The sequence below is a fragment of the Ahaetulla prasina genome, chromosome 5 (genome assembly GCF_028640845.1).
Source record: "Ahaetulla prasina isolate Xishuangbanna chromosome 5, ASM2864084v1, whole genome shotgun sequence".
In the NCBI taxonomy this organism is placed as follows: domain Eukaryota; kingdom Metazoa; phylum Chordata; class Lepidosauria; order Squamata; family Colubridae; genus Ahaetulla; species Ahaetulla prasina.
Genome location: NC_080543.1, coordinates 5795290 through 5815498, shown reverse-complemented (window position 1 = coordinate 5815498; position 20209 = coordinate 5795290). Strand labels below are relative to the sequence as shown.

Genomic DNA, 20209 nt, shown 5'->3' with positions numbered 1-20209 from the left:
ACCTCCTTTTACGACCTTTCTTGCCACAATTGTTAAGTGAATCACTGCAGTTGTTTAGTTGGTAACTCAGTTGTTAAGTGAATCTGGTTTCCCCCTAGAATTTGCTCGTCAGGAGGTCACCAAAGTGGATCACCTGACCTTGGGACGCAGCAACGGTCATAAGTATGAACCCAAGCCTCTGGATTTTGATCGCGTGATTAAGTGGGGGCCACAAAGGTTGTAACTGTGAAAAACGGTCCTAAGTCAACTTTTTTTCAGTGCCGTCGTAACTTTGAACGGTCCCTCAATGAACTGTTGTAAGTCGAGGACTGCCTGTAACTTCAAACGGTCACTAAACAGAACGTAAGTTGAGAACGTAAGCTATGTTTGTATTTAGGATCCACTGGGAGATTTGCAGTCCAGATCTGGCCAGCCTATTAGAATAGAATAGAATAGAATAGAATAGAATAGAATAGAATAGAATAGAATAGAATAGAATAGAATAGAATTTTATTGGCCAAGTGTGATTGGACACACGAGGAATTTTGTCCTGGTGCATACGCTCTCAGTGTACATAAAAGAAAAGATACGTTCATCAAGGTACAACATTTACAACACAAATGATGGTCAATATATCAATATAAATCATAAGGATTGCCAGCAACAAAGTTACAGTCATACAGTCATAAGTGGAAAGAGATTGGTGATGGGAACGATGAGAAGATTAATAGTAGTGCAGATTCAGTAAATAGTTTGACAGTGTTGAGGGAATTATTTGTTTAGCAGAGTGATGGCCTTCAGGAAAAAACTCTTCTTGTGTCTAGTTGTTCTGGTGTGCAGTGCTCTATGGCGTCGTTTTGAGGGTAGGAGTTGAAACAGTTCTTAGCTCCATCACATATTCTTAACATCCATGAGCGTTGAGGTCCACCTCTCCCGTGCATGATTCCTGTTGTCCCTTTTCGGAGTCTCCACGTATGTTAAAGCTCCTGTTGAACTCCTTCGGTGTTTCTCAAGCGTTGGCATAAAGTTTTCCATTGGGCATTTTCCAATCAGCCCAGCTGAGCTGTCTAGAATGACTCAGCAGCTATCATCCATGGCTCCTCATGTCCTCTGGCGGGGGTCAAACCTCTGGAAGAAGCCCAATTTGGAAGCCTGACAAGGTGTCAATAAACCCACATTGCCAACTGCGGAGTAAGGTCCATGTGGAGGAAGGTCTGATTGGCTGGAAAACGAGGCGTGTCCTTTGGATGGAACCCATCCCGATCACGCCAACGGGGTCTGATTTCCCTCCCCGGCTTTGCTCATAAATGGTCCTCCACATCCTGGGGAAGCCTTGTCCACCCTTCGCTCCTTGCCAGTGAAGACTTCGAGATGCCTGCTGACTTCCAGCTCCCAGAAAGTCTCTCTCCTGCCGCCATGGAGAAGTACGTCTCGGCCATCCAGAAGATGGAACAGACGGTCATGTTTCCCAGCCTCCTTCGTGGAGTCTCCTTAGAAGATTTGGAAGAAGCCTTCGGGGCCGACTCGGCGGACAAAGACTTGTTTGAACATTTTATGCTGCTGAAATCCGGCAAGGGGATGTTGGAAGGTGGCGGGCCATTACCTCCGACAAAAGAGAAGCTACCGGTGATCCCGCAGGGGAAGGAAGACATGGAGAAGGACAGCCTGGAGGACATCTTTTACTACCACTTGTCCAGCCTGTACCGGGTCCTCCATCACTTGACCCAGAGAGCCCAAGCGATCACCGCCAAATACAACGAAATTATGGAACGGATCAACCGCAGCTAAGTTGCGGCGGGAGAAATGCACACTGCGAAGCAGTCAGAGGTAAGATGTTTGTCCTTTTGTGTCTCTGGAAAGGGGCTCCAGGGGTGGGCTTCAAAAATTATAGCAAGGGGTTCTGTGCCCGGTTGCTGGGTGGGCGTGGATGTGGGGGTCATGGTGATCATTTTTGCCCTCCCCAGGCTCTGGAGGCTTTCCTCGAGCCTCTGGAAGGGCAAAAACGGCTTCCCCAGGCCCTGGAGGCCCTCTGTAGGCCTGTTTTTTGCCCACTCCGAGCCTCCGCATGCGCCCTGCATTTACCTGCATCCAAAACAGGCCGCGTGGGGCACTGGTGAAATCCACATTTTTTTACTACTGGTTCTGTGGGTGTGGCTTGGTGGGCATATCCCACCATCTCCCTCCTTGTTTCCTCCCTCCCTCCTTCCCTCCCATCTCCCTCCTTCCTTCCTCCCATCTCATTTTCCTTCCTTCCTTCCTCCCTCCCTCACTCCCATCTGTCTCCTTCCTTCCTTCTTCCCATCTCCCCTTCCTTCCTTCTCTTCCGTCCTTCCTTCCTTCCTTCCCTCCTTCCTCCCTCCTTCCCTCCCATCTCCCTCCTTCCTTCCTCCCATCTCATTTTCCTTCCTTCCTCCCTCCCTCCCTCCCGCCTCCTTCCTTCCTTCTTCCCCTCTCCCCCTCCTTCCTTCCCTTCCCTCCTTCCCTCCTTCCTCCCTCCCTTCCTCCTTCCCTCCCATCTGCTTCCTTCTTCCCATCTCCCCTTCCTCCCTCCCTCCTTCCCTCCCATCTCCCTCCCTCCTTCCTTCCTCCCCTCTCATTTTCCTTCCTTCCTCCCTCCCTCCCCCCTTCCCTCCCCTGTCTCCTTCCTTCCTTCTTCCCATCTCCCCTTCCTTCCTTCCCTTCCTTCCTTCCTTCCTCCCTCCCTCCTTCCCATCTCCCTCCTTCCTTCCTTCCCTTCATTTTCCTTCCTTCCTTCCTCCCTCCCTCCTTCCCATCTCCCTCCTTCCTTTCTTCTTCCCATCTCCCCTTCCTTCCTTCCTTCCTTCCTCCCCTCCTCTCTACTATCCCCTTCCTTTCTTCCTTCCTTCCTTCATTCTTCCCTCCCTCCCTTCCTATTTTTCTCTCTCTATTATCATAAAGACCATATAATCTAATCATCTTGGCCACACGGGGCTTCCTGTGATGTATGAACGCTGCCATTGTGCAAGAAATCACACCCAAACACAATTAACCTTACCACATTTAGAATGTATCCTCTCAGCAATGATTTAACCCCTAACGATCAGCAACCCCATTTCAAATACATGTCGGAGAAGACAGGTCAAGAGTGAACATCTTACGGGGAAAAAAACTAATATTGCACCCCAATTTGCTATTTATAAAGATGCTTGGGTACCCCTGAACACCTTCCACTGCTAGGACTTCACACTGTCTGGGACAGATCACTGATGAGCATTTTTTCTGATTTATTTCACAGGTTTGCTCCACTATTGTTGTCTGAAAACCACCGATGGACCAGAAACCTTCTCAAAAACTGTTCCAAAGAACATTCTTGGGCGGCCACCAACCTGTTGCCATTTCTAGAAAGAGTTTTAAGGTTTTGAACTTGCTCCAAGCGAACGAGAGAACTTTCTCGCCAGCAAACCGTGTCTTGAAATACCCGCAAAAAAATGTATTTATGGTTATGAACTTACTTCGAGCGAAAAGAAGATTAAGTTATTATTCATAGATGAAATTGTGTACCTTTTGAATCAGCCCAGATACCCTATCAGGGTGGGGCTGAACTTAGCCACTGTTTGAAAATCATTTTCAGAACGATATTTATGCTACTTTTTTTGTTTGTACGTAACTGAATTGAGGCACTTATTGTGAATAAAACTATGTGGCTGAAATTCATTCCAGATATTGGCTCATTCCCTTTCTCCTCTTCCCCAGGTTCACTGTTTGGCCTGCTTGCAAAATTTACAAATTAGCTAATATCTACAAGGTGCTGTTGTTTTTTCTTGTAGAGAAAAACCTCTTTCAAATTCTACTTGGCTTTCTGAGAACTTCCAAATAGACACATCCAATTTGTCTCTAAAGTCACCAGGAAGTTGAAACTTATTGTTCAGCCGATCACTTTCGAGTGCATTTCTCTAGGTTTTTTTTATTATTATTATTCATTTGTCACAACATTATATACAGGAACATATGTTGAAAGGAAACAATAGGATACTATAGAAATGATCCCTGAAAGTATAGTCTTTTTGTGATCATTGAAAATTACTTCTATTGTTATTATAATATTATAATATAATAACAATAATATTGTTATTATAATATAATAATATTATAACAATTATAACAATATTATAATTATTATTATAATATTATAATATAATAATAATTGGGACAGCAGTGTTCCAATATCTCAGGGGCTGCCACGAAGAAGAGGGAGTCGGGCTGTTCTCCAAAGCACCTGAGGGTAGAACAAGAAGCAATGGGTGGAAACAAATCAAGGAGAGAAGCAACCTAGAACTAAGGAGAAATTTCCTGACAGTTAGAACAATCAATAAGTGGAACAACTTGCCTCCAGAAGTTTTAAATGCTCCAACACTAGAAGTTTTTAAGAAAATGTTGGACAACCATTTGTCTGAAATGATATAGGTTTCCTGCCTAAGCAGGGGGTTGGACTAGAAGACCTCCAAGGTCCCTTCCAACCAGTGGTGGGTTTCATTTACCTTTGCTACCGGTTTGGAATTGTGACTGTGCCCGTGTGTGTGCGTGCGTGCTTTATTTATTTATTATTTATTTATTATTTAGATTTTTATACCGCCCTTCTCCCGAAGGACTCAGGGCAGTGTACAGCCAGATTAAAACAATAATATACAAAATTAAAATAACAATTAAAATACATATTCAAAAGATGGCCGAAAATTAAAACCGTCGAATTGACCTATACTAAAATACCCCAATTTAAAATTATTAAAAATTCAGAAATTTGAAAATTTAAAAATCAAGCCAGTCCTGCTTGGATAAATATATGTTTTCAATTCATGGCGAAAAGTCTGAAGGTCAGGTAATTGGCGTAAACCGGGGGGAAGTTCGTTCCAGAGGGTAGGTGCTCCAACAGAGAAGGCCCTTCCCCTGGGGGCCGCCAGCCGACATTGTTTGGCGGACGGCACCCTGAGAAGTCCCTCTCTGTGTGAGCGTACGGGTCGGTGGGAGGCATAAGGTAACAGCAGGCGGTCCTGTAAGTACCCGGGCCCTAAGCCATGGAGCGCTTTAAAGGTAGTGACCAAAACCTTAAAGTGCACCCGAAAGACCACAGGCAGCCAGTGCAGCCTGCGCAGGAGCGGTGTTACACGGGAGCAACGTGTGGCTCCCTCAATCACCCACGCAGCTGCATTCTGGACTAGCTGAAGCCTCCGGGTGCTCTTCAAGGGGAGCCCCATGTAGAGAGCATTGCAATAATCCAGACGAGAAGTGACAAGAGCGTGAGTGACCGTGCATAAGGCATCCCGGTCAAGGAAGGGGCGCAACTGGCGAACCAGGCGGACCTGGTAAAAAGCTCTCCTGGAGATGGCCGTCAAATGGTCTTCAAACGACAGCCGTCCATCCAGGAGAACGCCCAAGTTGCGCACCCTTTCTGTTGGGGCCAATGACTCGCCCCCAACAGTCAGCTGCGGTTGCAGCTGACTGTACCGGGGTGCCGGCATCCACAGCCACTCCGTCTTGGAGGGATTGAGCTTGAGTCTGTTTTTCCCCATCCAGACCCGTACGGCTTCAAGGCACCGGGATAGCACTTCGACAGCTTTGTTGGGGTGGCCCGGGGTGGAAAAGTACAGCTGCGTATTGTCAGCGTATAGCTGGTAACTAACTCCGAAGCCACTGATGACCTCGCCCAATGGCTTCATATAGATGTTGAACAGGAGAGGCGAGAGAATCGACCCCTGAGGCACCCCACAAGTAAGGCGCCTCGTGGTCGATCTCTGCCCTCCTGTCAACACCGTCTGCGACCGGTCAGAGAGATAGGAGGAGAACCACCGATAAACGGTGCCTCCCACTCCCAAACTCTCCAACCGGTGCAGCAGGATACCATGGTTGATGGTATCAAAAGCCGCTGAGAGATCTAACAGGACCAGGGCAGAGGAACAACCCCTATCCCTGGCCCTCCAGAGGTCATCCACCAACGCGACCAAAGCTGTCTCCGTACTATATCCGGACCGGAAGCCAGACTGGAACGGGTCTAGATAGACAGCTTCATCCAGGTACTGGGGAAGCTGCCATGCCACCACACTCTCTACAACCTTCGCCACAAAGCGAAGGTTGGAGACTGGACGATAATTTCCCAAAATAGCTGGGTCCAGGGAAGGCTTCTTGAGGAGGGGTCTCACCACCGCCTCTTTCAAAATATGACTTCAGTAATAGAGTTGTTAATGCTTGGAACACACTACCTGACTCTGTGGTCTCTTCCCAAAATCCCCAAAGCTTCAACCAAAAACTGTCTATTATTGACCTCACCCCATTCCTAAGAGGTCTGTAAGGGGCACAAACATGCCTACCGTTCCTGTCCTAATGTTCCCTTTGATTGTATCCAATTTGTATGGTTATTTCATGCTTATACGTATATATACTGTTGTGTTTGACAAATAATTTTATCATGATATGTATCCAAATATTTTAATCAATTAATAATTTAATTAACTATAATATTTCATTCTCACATTTCATATAAAATATTCTAAATTAATATTTTGTCTTATTACATCGTTCATGCCATCATCTTAAATCAGTTGTATTTTTCAACAATTTTTTTCTTATAAAAACCTCTCTCAAATCTTTTTTTTTCCCCTCTAGCCATGGATAAAATGAATCCCATATTTTATAATATTGTTTATCTTCCTGTTCTCTGATTTCAAATGTCAACCTACTCATTTCTGCACAATCCATTCTTTTCTTAATAATTTCATCTTGCGGTGGTAATTTCTCACTTTTCCAATTCTTAGCAAACACAATCCTAGCCGCTGTGACTACATTCACAATCAGATATCTCCATTCTCTATTATAAGTTTCAGGTATGATCCCCAATAGAAAAACTTCTGGTTTAAAGTTTATAAGCCAAGCCTCCAAATTTTGACTACCTAACCATGGGATGCTGCAACAGTCGTGTGAAAAAACGAGTCCTAAGTTTTTCCTAAGGGCCTAAGTCGCTTTTTTCAGCGCCGTTGTAAAACTTTGAACCGTCTCTAAATGAACTGTTGTAAGTTGAGGACTGGTTCAAATGCAGGGGATAAGACTTGACTGTCTTCAGCCAGACCGAGGACGCTGAAAAATCCAGAATCAGTTGAGAATTGGAAGAAAGCCAAAGGCGATACCTGTTTGGTGAGAAATAGAATAGAATAAACATAAATAAATAGAGTTGGAAGGGACCTTGGAGGTCTGCTAGTCCAACCCTCCCAGCTTAGGCAGGAAACCCTACACCACTTCAGACAAAGGGTTATCCAACCTCTTCTTAAAAACTTCCAGTGTTGGAGCATTTGCAACTTCTGGAGGCAAGAGACGGTTTGCCGAAGGCACAAAAAAGACGAGGAAGAACAGATTAGGCTGGCTTGGGCTATTCGTCATCTTTGACGTGTCTGCCCAGAGGCAGGAATTTGGAAAAACCTGGCCTGCTGTCTCCTCCTACTTCAGAGCGTAGTGCCACCTCTGCAGGTGTCCTAAATGCAAAACTTCCGCTTACAGGTGCCTCATTTATGCCGTTTTCACCTGGAAGGGAGCGCCTAGCTAGCATGCAACGGGCTGTGAATGGACATCGGTGTGTTGCAGGCGGGTGACGAGAAACTGGAGAGGAAAACCGGTTCGTGAGCAAGTTCCCAACAATAGCCCACCGACTGCTAACTGGTAGAGACCTCTGAGACACCAGTACTGAAGGAGCAAAAAAAAATATGAGTAATTCTCCCGAGCCGAAGATGCTTGGAAAACAAAGCCCGGCTAATTTGCCGACGGTAAGCAAGAAGGAAGAACGCAAAAAGAGGAAGGTTGGGTGGGTTTGATAATTAATCCCCTCTCTGGCAGTCTTGCTTGTTTGAGGAGCTGATGCGGTAAGGGGAGATGCGCCAAAAAGCTTTGTGGGTCTTTGTGGAAAATGCCGCTTTGTTTTAAGGGGAGGCTTTGCTTATTTGTTGTGCAGTCCGTGGATTGAGATTGCACAATGCACTAAGAAAAGGATTTGTCAACTGCAGCAGCTTTAAGATGGGGGGGGAGGGGAGACTTCAACTCCCAGAATTCCCCAGCCAGCATGTGAAGTGTTAATACCTCTTTATAAGGGCTTGATAATATTTAGAATAACAGAGTTGGAAGGGACCTTGGAGATCTTCTAGTCTAACCCCCTGCTTAGGCAGGAAACCCTACACCACGTCAGACAAATGGTTATCCAACATCTTCTTAAAAACTTCCAGTGTTGGAGCATTTACAACTTCTGGAGCCAAGTTGTCCCACTGATTAATTGTTCTCACTGTCAGGAAATTTTAAGATGAAATCACACTTCAAATATTGCAGCCAGTTTTGGATGGACTTTGTAGACATACCCAATTCCAACATCTTTTTTACAAGCTGAGACTCTGGAAAAAAAGCAGAGAAGAGCAACAAGGATGATTAGGGGACTGCAGGCTAAAACATACGAAGAACAGTTGCTGGAATTGGGTATGTCTACTCTACATAAAAGAAGGAAAGAAGCTAAAAAAGAAGGACTTTTTTTTCCAGCTAGGTGGAAGTTGGGGTGATATTTCTAATATTTGAGGGGCAGCCACAGAGAAGAGGGGAATCAAGCTATTCTCCAAAGCATCTGAGGGCAGGACAAGAAGCAACGGATGAAAACTAATCAAGGAGAGAAGCAACTTAGACTTAAGGAGAAATTTCCTGACTGTGAGAACAATTAACCAGTGGAACTGCCTGCCTCCGGAAGTTGTGAATGCTCCAACACTGGAGGTTTTTAAGAAGAGACTGGACAGCCATTTCTCCAGAATGGTATAGGGCAGGGGTCTCCAACCTTGGCAACTTTGAGACTTGTGGACTTCAACTCCCAGAATTCTTCAAAGCAAAGCTGGCTGAGGAATACTGGGAGTTGAAGTCCACAAGTCTTAAAGTTACCAAGGTTGGAGACCCCTGGATTAAAAGACCTCCAAGGTCCCTTCCAACTCTGTTATTTTGTTAAGTCCACCCCATCTTAAAAGTTGTTGAAGTGCAGACAAACACTGCACCAAGCCATAAACTGTGGTTTACAAGACATACTTAGATGGACCAAGTTAAAACCAGGCAAACTCAATTCTTCACAAAAGGGGGAATAGGTAAAGAAACTGTGATGTGTTCTATATGCAACGGTCTGCATGTACATGGATAGGTTGATGCAGCATCCTAATACCAGGATATTTTAAAACAGGGGTCTCCAACCTTGATCCCTTTAAGACTTGTGGACTTCAACTCCCACAGCCAGCAAAGCTGGCTGAGGAACTCTGGGAGTTGAAGTCCACAAGTCTTAAAGGGACCAAGGTTGGAGACCCCTGTTTTAAAAGCATGGTTAGTGGTATAATTCACACGAAGCCCCAAACAAGCAAACTCCACTATAGCTTCTCAGTGTGTGTGTGAAACGTAGGGGGCCTATTCCATAAATCAAAGATTAAAAAATGGCTTTGCACAGGTTGTGCGAATCCAACCACTCTGGTTTCTAAACTATGGATTGATAAGCATGTCACGGCAATCTAATCAATTGTGGCTTATTTGACAAAGAAGGGTTAGACAGTGATGGTATAGTATACCACATGAAGTCAATGTATGGTTTGGTCAACCAGGAATAGAATAGAATAGAATAGAATAGAATAGAATAGAATAGAATAGAATAGAATAGAATAGAATAGAATAGAATAGAATAGAATAGAATGGAATGGAATGGAATAGAATAGAATAGAATAGAATTAATGGAATGGAATGGAATGGAATGGAATGGAATGGAATAGAATAGAATAGAATAGAATAGAATAGAATAGAATAGAATAGAATAGAATAGAATAGAATAGAATAGAATAGAATAGAATTAATGGAATGGAATGGATTAAAATAGAATAGAATAGAATAGAATAGAATAGAAGAGAAGAGAAGAGAAGAGAAGAGAAGAGAAGAGAAGAGAAGAGAAGAGAAGAGAAGAGAAGAGAATAGAATTCTTATTGGCCAAGTGTGATTGGACAAGGAATTTGTCTTGGTGCAGATGCTCTCAGTGGCTTAGTCAGAGGTGTGAATCCAATCTTTATGGATCCTTGAACAGATGTTCTACTAGTCTCAGATTCTCTTGTTGGTACCATCACAACCGAATTGTGGTTTTCCCCACTCAAGGGAAACCCATCTTATTTCCTTATTAGGAAAGTGCTACAATTCGTTGATATGACTTTCTCTAAAGTTCTCAGAGCAAAAATATGGAAGTGGTTTACTTCTCTTCCTTCTGGGAAGTTTTAGTGACTTCCCATTCTAATCTACCTTCTGTTGTGGCCTGCCAGTGGCCGGCGGATCTGGCAGCAGATTCGTACAGTAAGGAGGTTGGGGAGGAACCTGGGCCAGTCCTGGAGTCTGGGGAAGGCTCTGATGAAGGCTCTGCGTCGGAGGCAGAGAGAGGGCCAGGGCCATCCGACAGTTATCAGCTGCCTTCGGAGTCAGACATCAGTGAGGCAGACAAACAGCTGGAGCCTGTTCCCAGTGTGCGTATGCGCAGACGAAGGGAACAGCTAAAGAACAAGGGTCTACTTGGGAGTAAGGCCACAGGTGGACGATGAAGGGCCCCTCCCAGAGGGAATAAAAAAGGAGCGAAAGTAGAGGGGTGTTTGCAGGAGACAATTAGTTCATTCCTGCATCCTTGCCAAGTATTGCGGCCTCTGAAGGATATCGGCCTGGCCACTCTCCAAGCCTGATAAAGGTCGGTAATTGTGAACTATCTTGAAAGACGGTGGGAGAGGAAAGACTTTGCTGGAGAGGAATTCACTGTAAATTAAATACATATGCTGCTGGGGAAGTCTAGGTCAAAACCAGCAAAGCTGGCTGAGGAATTCTGGAAGTTGAAGTCCACAAGTCTTAAAGTTGCCAAGGTTGGCTGTCATCTGCTCTTTCCCTTCTCAAAACCTCCCTTTTCTCATCTGCAGTGTCAAATCGTCGAGCTAAACGTTGGCGGGCAGATTTTCACCACCACATTGAGCACCTTGAAGAAGTACCCAGGTTCCAAATTGGCTGAGATGTTTGGCCAGGCTAAACCCCGAACAGATTCGGTGGGGCGATTCTTCCTAGACCGGCCTGGGACTTATTTTAAATACATCCTTGAGTACCTGCGTAGCGATCAGGTCCCCTTGCAACACGTTGAGGAGGTCTACAAAGAAGCCACTTACTATGACATCAAGCCTCTCATCAAGCAACTGGAAGAGTCTCCTCAGATCTTTGGTGAGCTGGTGGCCAGGAAGCAATTCCTAGCTCGGGTGCCCAACTATTCCGAAAACATCGAGTTGATGATCCGAATCGCCCGGGCGGAAGCTGTGGCCTCCCGCCAATCCGGCGTCATGCTCTGCGTGATGAAGACTTTGGAAGATGTGGCAAAGTGCAGCGATGCTCTCAGTACCTTAGATACCTCCAAGAAATCCGTGGTCCAGTTTGGCCCGTGGAAAGCTGCCCCAAACATTGAGGATCTCCTGGACTGCATCAAGATGGATGTGGAAGCCAAAGGTTACAAGACTTCCTTCCAGAGCTACGTTCCGGAAAAAGGCTTTCGATTCAAAGCCAATGACTTCTTCTACAATTTTATGTTCCATTGGTGGTAGCTCAAAACTCATAAACTCACAAGATCTAGAACAGGGGTAGTCAACCTTTTCATACCTACCGCCCACTTTTGTATCTCTGTTAGTAGTAAAATTTTCTAACCGCCCACCGGTTCCACAGTAATGCGCTGTGTATCATCGTCTGCGCATGCCTCTCACGCATCGTGGATTGGGGTTGGGGGGGGCGCCGGCTACCAGCTCTGCTTGTCTGTTACAGCTGGGTGGTGTGGGGGGAGATGTGTGAGCTATTCTGGGATGAGGCTCTTTTGTTTGCGGTCGCACTATAGCGCCATTTAGTTTCACTTACATAACGCGAACTAAACTTATGCGCGGGCGATACAAATAGTATATTTTCAGAAATTTAAATTGTCAAGGGGATTTTTATGAAAACCTAATGAAAATGTTTTTAAATAATGCTATAAATTTTTTTTAAATTAAAAAGTAATTAAATTAAAAAAAGGAAAGTGCTTCAGTATTGGACAAAACCCCTACCTCCCACCATGAAAGCTGGAACGCCCACTAGTAGGCGGTAGGGACCAGGTTGACTACCACTGATCTAGAAGATCTCTCGGGTAGCTTTCCCAGCACTGGACTACGTAAGATCACTCCAGATGTCTGGCAGAAGATCACTCCAGATGTCTGGTGAATTTGAGCAGTCTAGGATCTCTTAGCCTTTGCTCCTTGTCTGGAGTTTGAGATCTTTTGGGAACTTTTTGGATCTTGGTGGGCATTCTCACAAAACAGAAAAGAGGCCAACAGGAAGATGAGGGTTTATCAGTGTAAATCTCTGTGGAGGTTCTCAGTCCTCCAGGTCATGGTTGTCTCAAAGGTGCTTTTTCAAGAAAGAGCCAATTGGACTTTCTGGTTTTTCTTTGAAGACGTTTCGCTTCTCATTTTGGACAGAGAAGACCGCTGGCTTGAAAGAGGGGTCCAGGAGGCCATCTATGTCAAAATTGAACTGCCCTCTCTCAAAAGGGATATGACATCATCTCTCTACAGTCTACAAAGCAGTCCTTTCAGCAGCTCCAAGAAGGCTCCACTCCAGGGGTGAAATCTACTTACCTTCCCTACCGGTTCGGAAGTACGTGCTCCATATGCGTTTGGACCCTCTGCGCATGCGCGGAAGGTCAAAAAACAGGTTACTTCCTGGTTCAAACCAGGAACTAATGACGTCTGGGCAGGTGAGCGGACTCTCGCGCTGCCTTTGCTACTGGTTCCCCGAACCACGCGCCGCCATTGCTACCAGTTCGGCCGAACCGGTCTGAACCGGTAGCATTTCACCCCTGTTCCACACCCATTTGCATCACTCAGGTGACCTTGAGAGGACACAGATAAATATCCAGGTGACCTTAACGACTCGCTAAAAGGATGCAAATGACCAGCGGCTTGCCAGGAGTATAAATCCTTCCGTTCCCCACCATCTAGTCAGAGCTGAAGAAGCTTCTTGGATGAGAAGCGAAATGCCTTCAAAGAAAAACCAGAAAGTCCAGTTGCCTCTTGAAAAAGCACCTTTGAGTTTACCTGTGTAATGACAGATGTATAGGTTGATATATAGATAGCCAGTTGCCAATCATCTTGTTTTCAGATGCCAGGAGGTCAGGTTTCTGCATTAACCTGTTCTAACAGGTGTCAGCTCTTCAAGGTACTCCAGGTTATCCAACACATGTCACGGGGATGTCAAAGGTAAAGCAAGTCCTTGACTTACAAACATTCATTTAGTGGCCATTTGAAGTTACAACGGGACTGAAAAAGCGACTTATGATCGTTTTTCACTCTTCATATCGTTGCAAAAGTCACACGGTCAAAATTCAGACACTTGGCAACTGATTCCTATTTATGACGGTTGTAGTGTCCCGGTGTTATGTGATCACCTTCTGACAAGCAACGTCAATGGGGGAAGCCCGATTCACTTAACAACCGTGTTACTGACTTAACCACCGCATGTTGTGTCTGCGGGCTCCGAGCCGGGCTTCCTGGCAGAGAGTGACTCAGAGAGTGAGGGGGAAGAGCTGACAGGGCTTCCCTCTGCAGAACCTTCCTCTCTGGCTCCGCTCCAGATTCCAGAGGCAGGCCAGGTGGTGGAGCTGACATGGCCTCTTTCCCCCGACCCCTCCTTCTCCCTGGCAACGCCCCAAGAGCCAGCTGAGGAGGATCAATCGTGGCTAGATGCAAGGCAGCGATGCCGAGTGAAGCGTGCACAGCAAAAGAAAGGAAGGGGCTGGCCCAGGGAGTGCTGAGTCACGGAGCCACACCCCACAGGGTATAAAAGTGGGTGGAGCTGCCTTTGGGCTCCGTGACGGACAAAAACTGACTTTTGGAAACTTCGGCTGCTTTATTGCAAGACTCGGGAATTGGCCTTTCGGACTTCTGTTTACTTCTGAACTCTGGGTTGCTTCAGCAACAGACCGCAGTAGCATTGAAGAGATAAGGAGGACTTGGCAGGCAATTCGTTGCCAGAGCTGATATCTGTAGCAAGAATAAATTGCTGACAAATACAGTCAGCTCGCAGTGGTTCACTTAACAACTGGGGCAAGAAAAATGGGGCAAAGTTCACTCAGCAACTGTCTTGCTTAGCAACAGATACGTTGGGCTCAATTGTGGTCATAAGTCGAGGACTTTCTGTACAACTTTAGGATACAGTAACAGAACCCCGAAAACCTGCATAAATTTATCTCGATCCGTCTTATAGTAAGCAAAGTCAAGGTGAGGTTATTTTGAGTTTTCTGTCTTCAAGATTACGAAATCTTTTTCATAACTTGTGGAATCAAACGCAAACCAATAATTAAGGCTCACTGCAATAATTAATTATTCAGGGAGCAGTGGAGGAATTCCCTACAGAATAACTACTGGACTGTGCTCACTTCATCCACACAACAAAGTTGACGTTGAAAGAGGGTTTATCTTTTAACCAGCTTGTGGCAGGGACACTGATCAGGGCTGAGAAACAGTTCAGTCATTCAAGATCACCCCTTTGGTTTCCATGTCAAAGGAAGGACTAACTAACCTTAACCCAGTTTGATCTAGTGGTTACTAGTCTAGAAAGTGGGAGATGGTGAGTTCTAGTCCCGCCTTAGGCATGAAAGCCAACTAGGTGACTTTGGGCCAATCACCAGGAAATGGTGAGTTCTAGTCCCGCCTTCAGCATGAAAGCCAGCTGGGTAACTTTGGGCCAATTACCAGGAGACGGTGAGTTCTAGTCCCGCCTTCAGCATGAAAGCCAGCTGGGTAACTTTGGGCCAACCACCAGGAGACGGTGAGTTCTAGTCCTGCCTTCAGCATGAAAGCCAGCTGGGTAACTTTGGGCCAATCACCAGGAGATGGTGAATTCTAGTCCCGCCTTAGGCATGTCAGCCAGCTAGGTGACTCTGGACCAATCACCAGGAGATGGTGAGTTCTAGTCCTGCCTTAGGCATGAAAGCCAGCTAGGGGACTTTGGGCCAATCACCAGGAAATGGTGAGTTCTAGTCCTGCCTTCAGCATGAAAGCCAGCTGGGTAACTTTGGGCCAATCACCAGGAGATGGTGAGTTCTAGTCCCGCCTTAGGCATGACAGCCAGCTGGGTAACTTTAGGCCAATCACCAGGAGATGGTGAGTTCTAGTCCTGCCTTAGGCATGACAGCCAGCTAGGTGACTTTGGGCCAATCACCAGGAGACGGTGAGTTCTAGTCCCACCTTTGGCATGCAAATCAGCTGGATGACTTTCGGCCAATCATTCTCTCTCTCAGCCGAACTACCTCACCAGGTGGCTGATGTGGGGTAAATAGGAGGGAACAAATTGTGTTGGGTATTTTTATCACCTGGACTTCTTTGTAAAAAATAATAAACTCGGGAAACAAATAAATAAGTCTCTGACTTTTGTCTATGGAGGGTCTCCGTCATCCAGGTCATGGTTGTCCTAAAGGTGCTTTTTTTTCAAGAGGCAACTGGAACTTTCTTGTTTTTTTCTTTGAAGACGTTTCACTTCTCATCCAAGAAGCTTCTTCGGCTCTGACTGGATGGTGGGGAATGGAAGGATTGATCCTCCTTGCAGACAGCTGGTCATTTGGAGAGTTCTGGAGGCCACTTGGAGGTTTGTCTCTGCCTTCAGGGTCACCTGAGTGGCACAAATGGGTGTGGAGCCTTCTTGGAACTGCTGAAATTGGACTGGAGATAGATGATGTTGTATCTCCAACCTACAACGCAGTCCTTTCAGCAGCTCCAAGAAGGCTCCACACCTATTTTTTTTTTTTGTTTACATTTATACCCCGCCCTTCTCCGAAGACTCAGGGCGGCTTACAATGTATAAGGCAATAGTCTCATTCTATTTGTATATTTTACAAAGTCAACTTATTGCCCCCCCAACAATCTGGGTCCTCATTTTACCTACCTTATAAAGGGTGGAAGGCTGAGTCAACCTTGGGCCTGGTGGGACTTGAACCTGCAGTAATTGCAGGCTTTGTGTGTTAATAACAGGCTTCTCTATTGCCTGAGCTATCCCGGCCCCTGAGGACACAGACCAGCTTCCAAGTGGCCCCAGTGAATCTCTAAAAAGGATGCAAACGACCAGCTGTCTGCAAGGAGAATCAATCCATCCATTCCCCACCATCCAGTCAGAGCTGAAGAAGCTTCTTGGATGAGAAGTGAAACGTCTTCAAAGAAAAAAAACCAGAAAGTCCTGTTGCCTCTTGAAAAAGCACCTTTAGGACCCTGGCTTTTAGAATAGAATAGAATAGAATAGAATAGAATAGAATAGAATAGAATTGAATTTTTTTATTGGCCAAGTGTGATTGGACACACAAGGAATTTGTCTTGGTGCATATGCTCTCAGTGTACATAAAAGAAAAGATACCTTCATCAAGGTACAACATTTACAACACAATTGATGGTCAATATATCAATATAAATCATAAGGATTGCCAGCAACAAGTTATAGTCATACAGTCATAAGTGGAAAGAGATTGGTGATGGGAACTATGAAACGATTAATAGTAGTGCAGATTCAGTAAATAGTCTGACAGTGTTGATGGAATTATTTGTTTAGCAGAGTGATGGCCTTCGGGAAAAAACTGTTCTTGTGTCTTGTTGTTCTGGTGTGCAGTGCTCTATAGCGTCGTTTTGAGGGTAGGAGTTGAAACAGTTTATGTCCAGGATACGAAGGGTCTGTAAATATTTTCACGGCCCTCTTCTTGATTCGTGCAGTATACAGGTCCTCCATGGAAGGCAGGTTGGTAGCAATTATTTTTTCTGCAGTTCTAATTATCCTCTGAAGTCTGTGTTTTTCTTGTTGGGTTGCAGAACCGAACCAGACAGTTATAGAGGTGCAAATGACAGACTCAATAATTCCTCTGTAGAACCTTAAACCCAGCATTTCTCAACCTGGGCGGCTTGAAGCTAATTCAAGAAAACCAAAAGCCAACTCAGTGTAAAAAAAATAATTCCTGACCTGCTCCGGTGCAAAACAATCGTGACGCCAGCAAATACAGTACCAGGAAATAAATTGTATGCATGTGATTTGTTCAAACATCCCTAAAGAACAAGGATACGATTGTTGTCGCGAGTTAAACTACATACAGACCAAGACAGCAGCATTCTTTTAAAGGTAGTCCTCGATTTACAAACATTTGTTTAGTGACCGTTCAAAGTTAATAACGGAACTGGGAAAAAATGTGATTTATGATTTATCAAATTTCAGACGCTTGGCAACTGGAATGTTTTTATATGACGGTCGCAGACGTTGCACTATATCAGGAGTCTCCAACCTTGGTCCCTTTAAGACTTGTGGACTTCAACTCCCAGAGTCCCTCAGCCAGCTTTGGGAGCAAAGCTGGCTGAGGGACTCTGGGAGTTGAAGTCCACAAGTCTTAAAGGGACTAAGGTTGGAGACCCCTGCACTATATGACCACCTTTTGTGATCTTCTGACAAGGAAAGTCAATAGGACAAGTCTGATTTGCTTAATAATGGCATGATTCACTTAACAACTGTGGTGAAAGGTTATAAAATGAGGCATAACTCAATGAACAAATGTTTCACTTAGCAATGGAACTTTTGGGCTCAGTTGTGGTTGTAAGTTGAGGATTACCTGTATAATAATTTTATTTATTTTATTTATTTATTTATTCGTACTTTTATACCGCCCTATTTCCCTAGGGACTCAGGGCGGTGTATAGCCATATAAAAAACACATAAATATACAAAGTAAAACATTCATCTAAAAAACTTATTATAAAGGCCAAATATTTAAAATAGACATATAAATAATAAAACCCAATTTAAAACCAAATCTAAAATTTAGACATTTAAAAATTTAAAACCCTAGTCCAGTCCTGCGCAGATAAATAAATGTGTCTTAAGCTCGCGGCGGAAAGTCCGAAGGTCAGGAAGTTGACGAAGTCCTGGGGGAAGCTTGTTCCAGAGGGTGGGAGCCCCCCACAGAAAAGGCCCTTCCCCTGGGCATCGCCAGTCGGCACTGCCTGGCCGACGGCACCCTGAGGAGTCCCTCCCTGTGAGAGCGCACGGGTCGGTGGGAGGCATTCGGTGGCAGCAGACAGTCCCGTAAGTAACCCGGCCCTATGCCATGGAGCGCTTTGAAGATCATTACCAAAACCTTGAAGCGCACCCGGAAAACCACAGGTAGCCAGTGCAGTCTGCGCAGGAGAGGTGTTACATGGGAGCCACGAGGGGCTCCCTCTATCACCCACGCAGCTGCATTCTGAACTACCTGGAGTCTCCATAATAATGTTTGTAAATCTTGGCAGCTTTAAGTTGTCTGGACTTCAATGCCCAGAATTCTAAGATTCTTAAAGTCCACAAGCTATAGAGCACTGCACACCAGAACAACTAGACACAAGGACAGTTTTCCCCCGAATGCCATCACTCTGCTAAACAAATAATTCCCTCAACACTGTCAAATAATTTACTAAGACTGTATTACTATTATTATTCTCTTCCTTACTAGTATCTATCTCTATCCACATAACCATGTTGCTTATATCTCTCAATTTATATTGTTTTTATTTGTTTCCAAGTACGGTTTGATAGCTTATTAGTAACCTTGACTACCACTAAGTGTTGCATCGTTTTATTCTTGATGAATGTATTTTATTCTCCTTATGTACACTGAGAGCTTCTGCACAGAAGACAAATTCCTTGTGTGTCCAATCACACTTGGCCAATAAAGAATTCTATTCTATTCTATTCTATTCTATTCTATTCTATTCTATTCTATTCTATTCTATTCTATTCTATTCTATTCTGTTTTTATTCTACTCTATTCTTATGTTTCTTCTCTACTCTATTCTACTCTACTCTATACTATTCCTATGTTAAACTTGGCAAGGTTAAAAATCCTGAATTATAGGGTAAATTATATAATTATATATAATTTAAATTATAAAGTTATAGGGTAAATTCTTCACTGTAATATTGTACTACTAACTAGAGCGTACAAAACCTTTGCTAGACCAATCCTTGAATACAGCTCATCGGTCTGGAACCCGCACTGCATATCAGACATAAATACAATCAAGAGAGTCCAGAGATATTTCACAAGAAGAGTCCTCCACTCCTCTGCTCGCAATAAAATACCTTATGCCACCAGACTCTAAATGTTGGGCTTAGACAACTTAGAACTACGCCGACTTCAGTCTGACCTAAGCGTAGTGCACAAAATTATCTACCACAATGTCTTACCTGTCAATGACTACTTCAGCTTCAACCACAACAATACACGAGCAAATAGTATCTACAAACTCAAGGTAAACCGCTCCAAACTCGATTGCAGAAAATATGACTTCAGTAACAGAGTGGCCAATGCCTGGAATGCACTACCTGACTCTGTGGTTTCTTCCCCAAACCCCCAAAACTATAAGCTTAAACTGTGTACTATTGACCTCACCCCATTCCTAAGAGGACCATAAGGGGCGTGCATAAGCGCACAAACGTGCCTACCGTTCCTGTCCTATTGTTTTTTATTTTCTTCTTCCTATATATATGCTTATACCTCCTTATATTTACTCATATATGTGTTTATATACTATATAATCTTTTGTATGATACCTACATATATTGTTGTAACAAATAAAATAAATAAATAAATAAATAAGGATGAAATAACCACACAAAATGAATACAATGAAAGGGAACATTAGGACAGGAACGGTAGGCACGCTGGTGCTCTTATGCACGCCCCTTACAGACCTCTTAGGAATGGGGTGAGGTCAATAGTAGACAGTCTTTGATTGAAGATTTTGGGATTTTGGGAAGAGACCACAGAGTCAGGTAGTGCATTCCAGGTGTAAAGTCCATCTTATTAATATGTCTAAGCTCATACCTGCCAATCAAGAGACTTAAACAGAGGCTTGAATAAAATAGCATTTAATCTTGATCAAGCTTAAATGGTTAGCTGTTCCGAACATACTCAAGATACATGCAAGGAAGAACTACGAACTTATGACAGAAAGCAATGTCCTCTTATACCCAAAAAGTCATAAATCCTCAACTCTGGCATCTGCGTATTCTGGAATCTGGTTTGCATGTTCCCATAGTATAAATCAGTGAATGTAAACTAACTCCTGGATTTACATCGGGTCACACAATAGTAAGGGTCAGTGAATGTAATCTGACTTCTTTCTGTGGTATTATCTTT

General features: G+C 44.4%; 2 protein-coding genes across 2 annotated transcripts; both read left to right on the top strand.

Moving 5' to 3' along the window:
- LOC131199996 (mid1-interacting protein 1-like) lies at positions 1–3368 on the top strand. Its single transcript, XM_058186285.1, has 2 exons — positions 1–1806; positions 3236–3368. Exon 1 carries the CDS (start codon positions 1351–1353, stop codon positions 1765–1767), a length of 417 nt encoding a protein of 138 aa, XP_058042268.1. The 5' UTR covers positions 1–1350; the 3' UTR covers positions 1768–1806; positions 3236–3368.
- A 4085-nt stretch (positions 3369–7453) lies between these two features.
- On the top strand, positions 7454–15408 carry KCTD14 (potassium channel tetramerization domain containing 14). Its single transcript, XM_058186642.1, has 2 exons — positions 7454–7745; positions 10923–15408. The coding sequence occupies exons 1-2, from the start codon at positions 7686–7688 to the stop codon at positions 11586–11588; spliced, it is 726 nt and encodes a 241-aa protein (XP_058042625.1). The 5' UTR covers positions 7454–7685; the 3' UTR covers positions 11589–15408.
- Positions 15409–20209: the final 4801 nt, after the last annotated feature.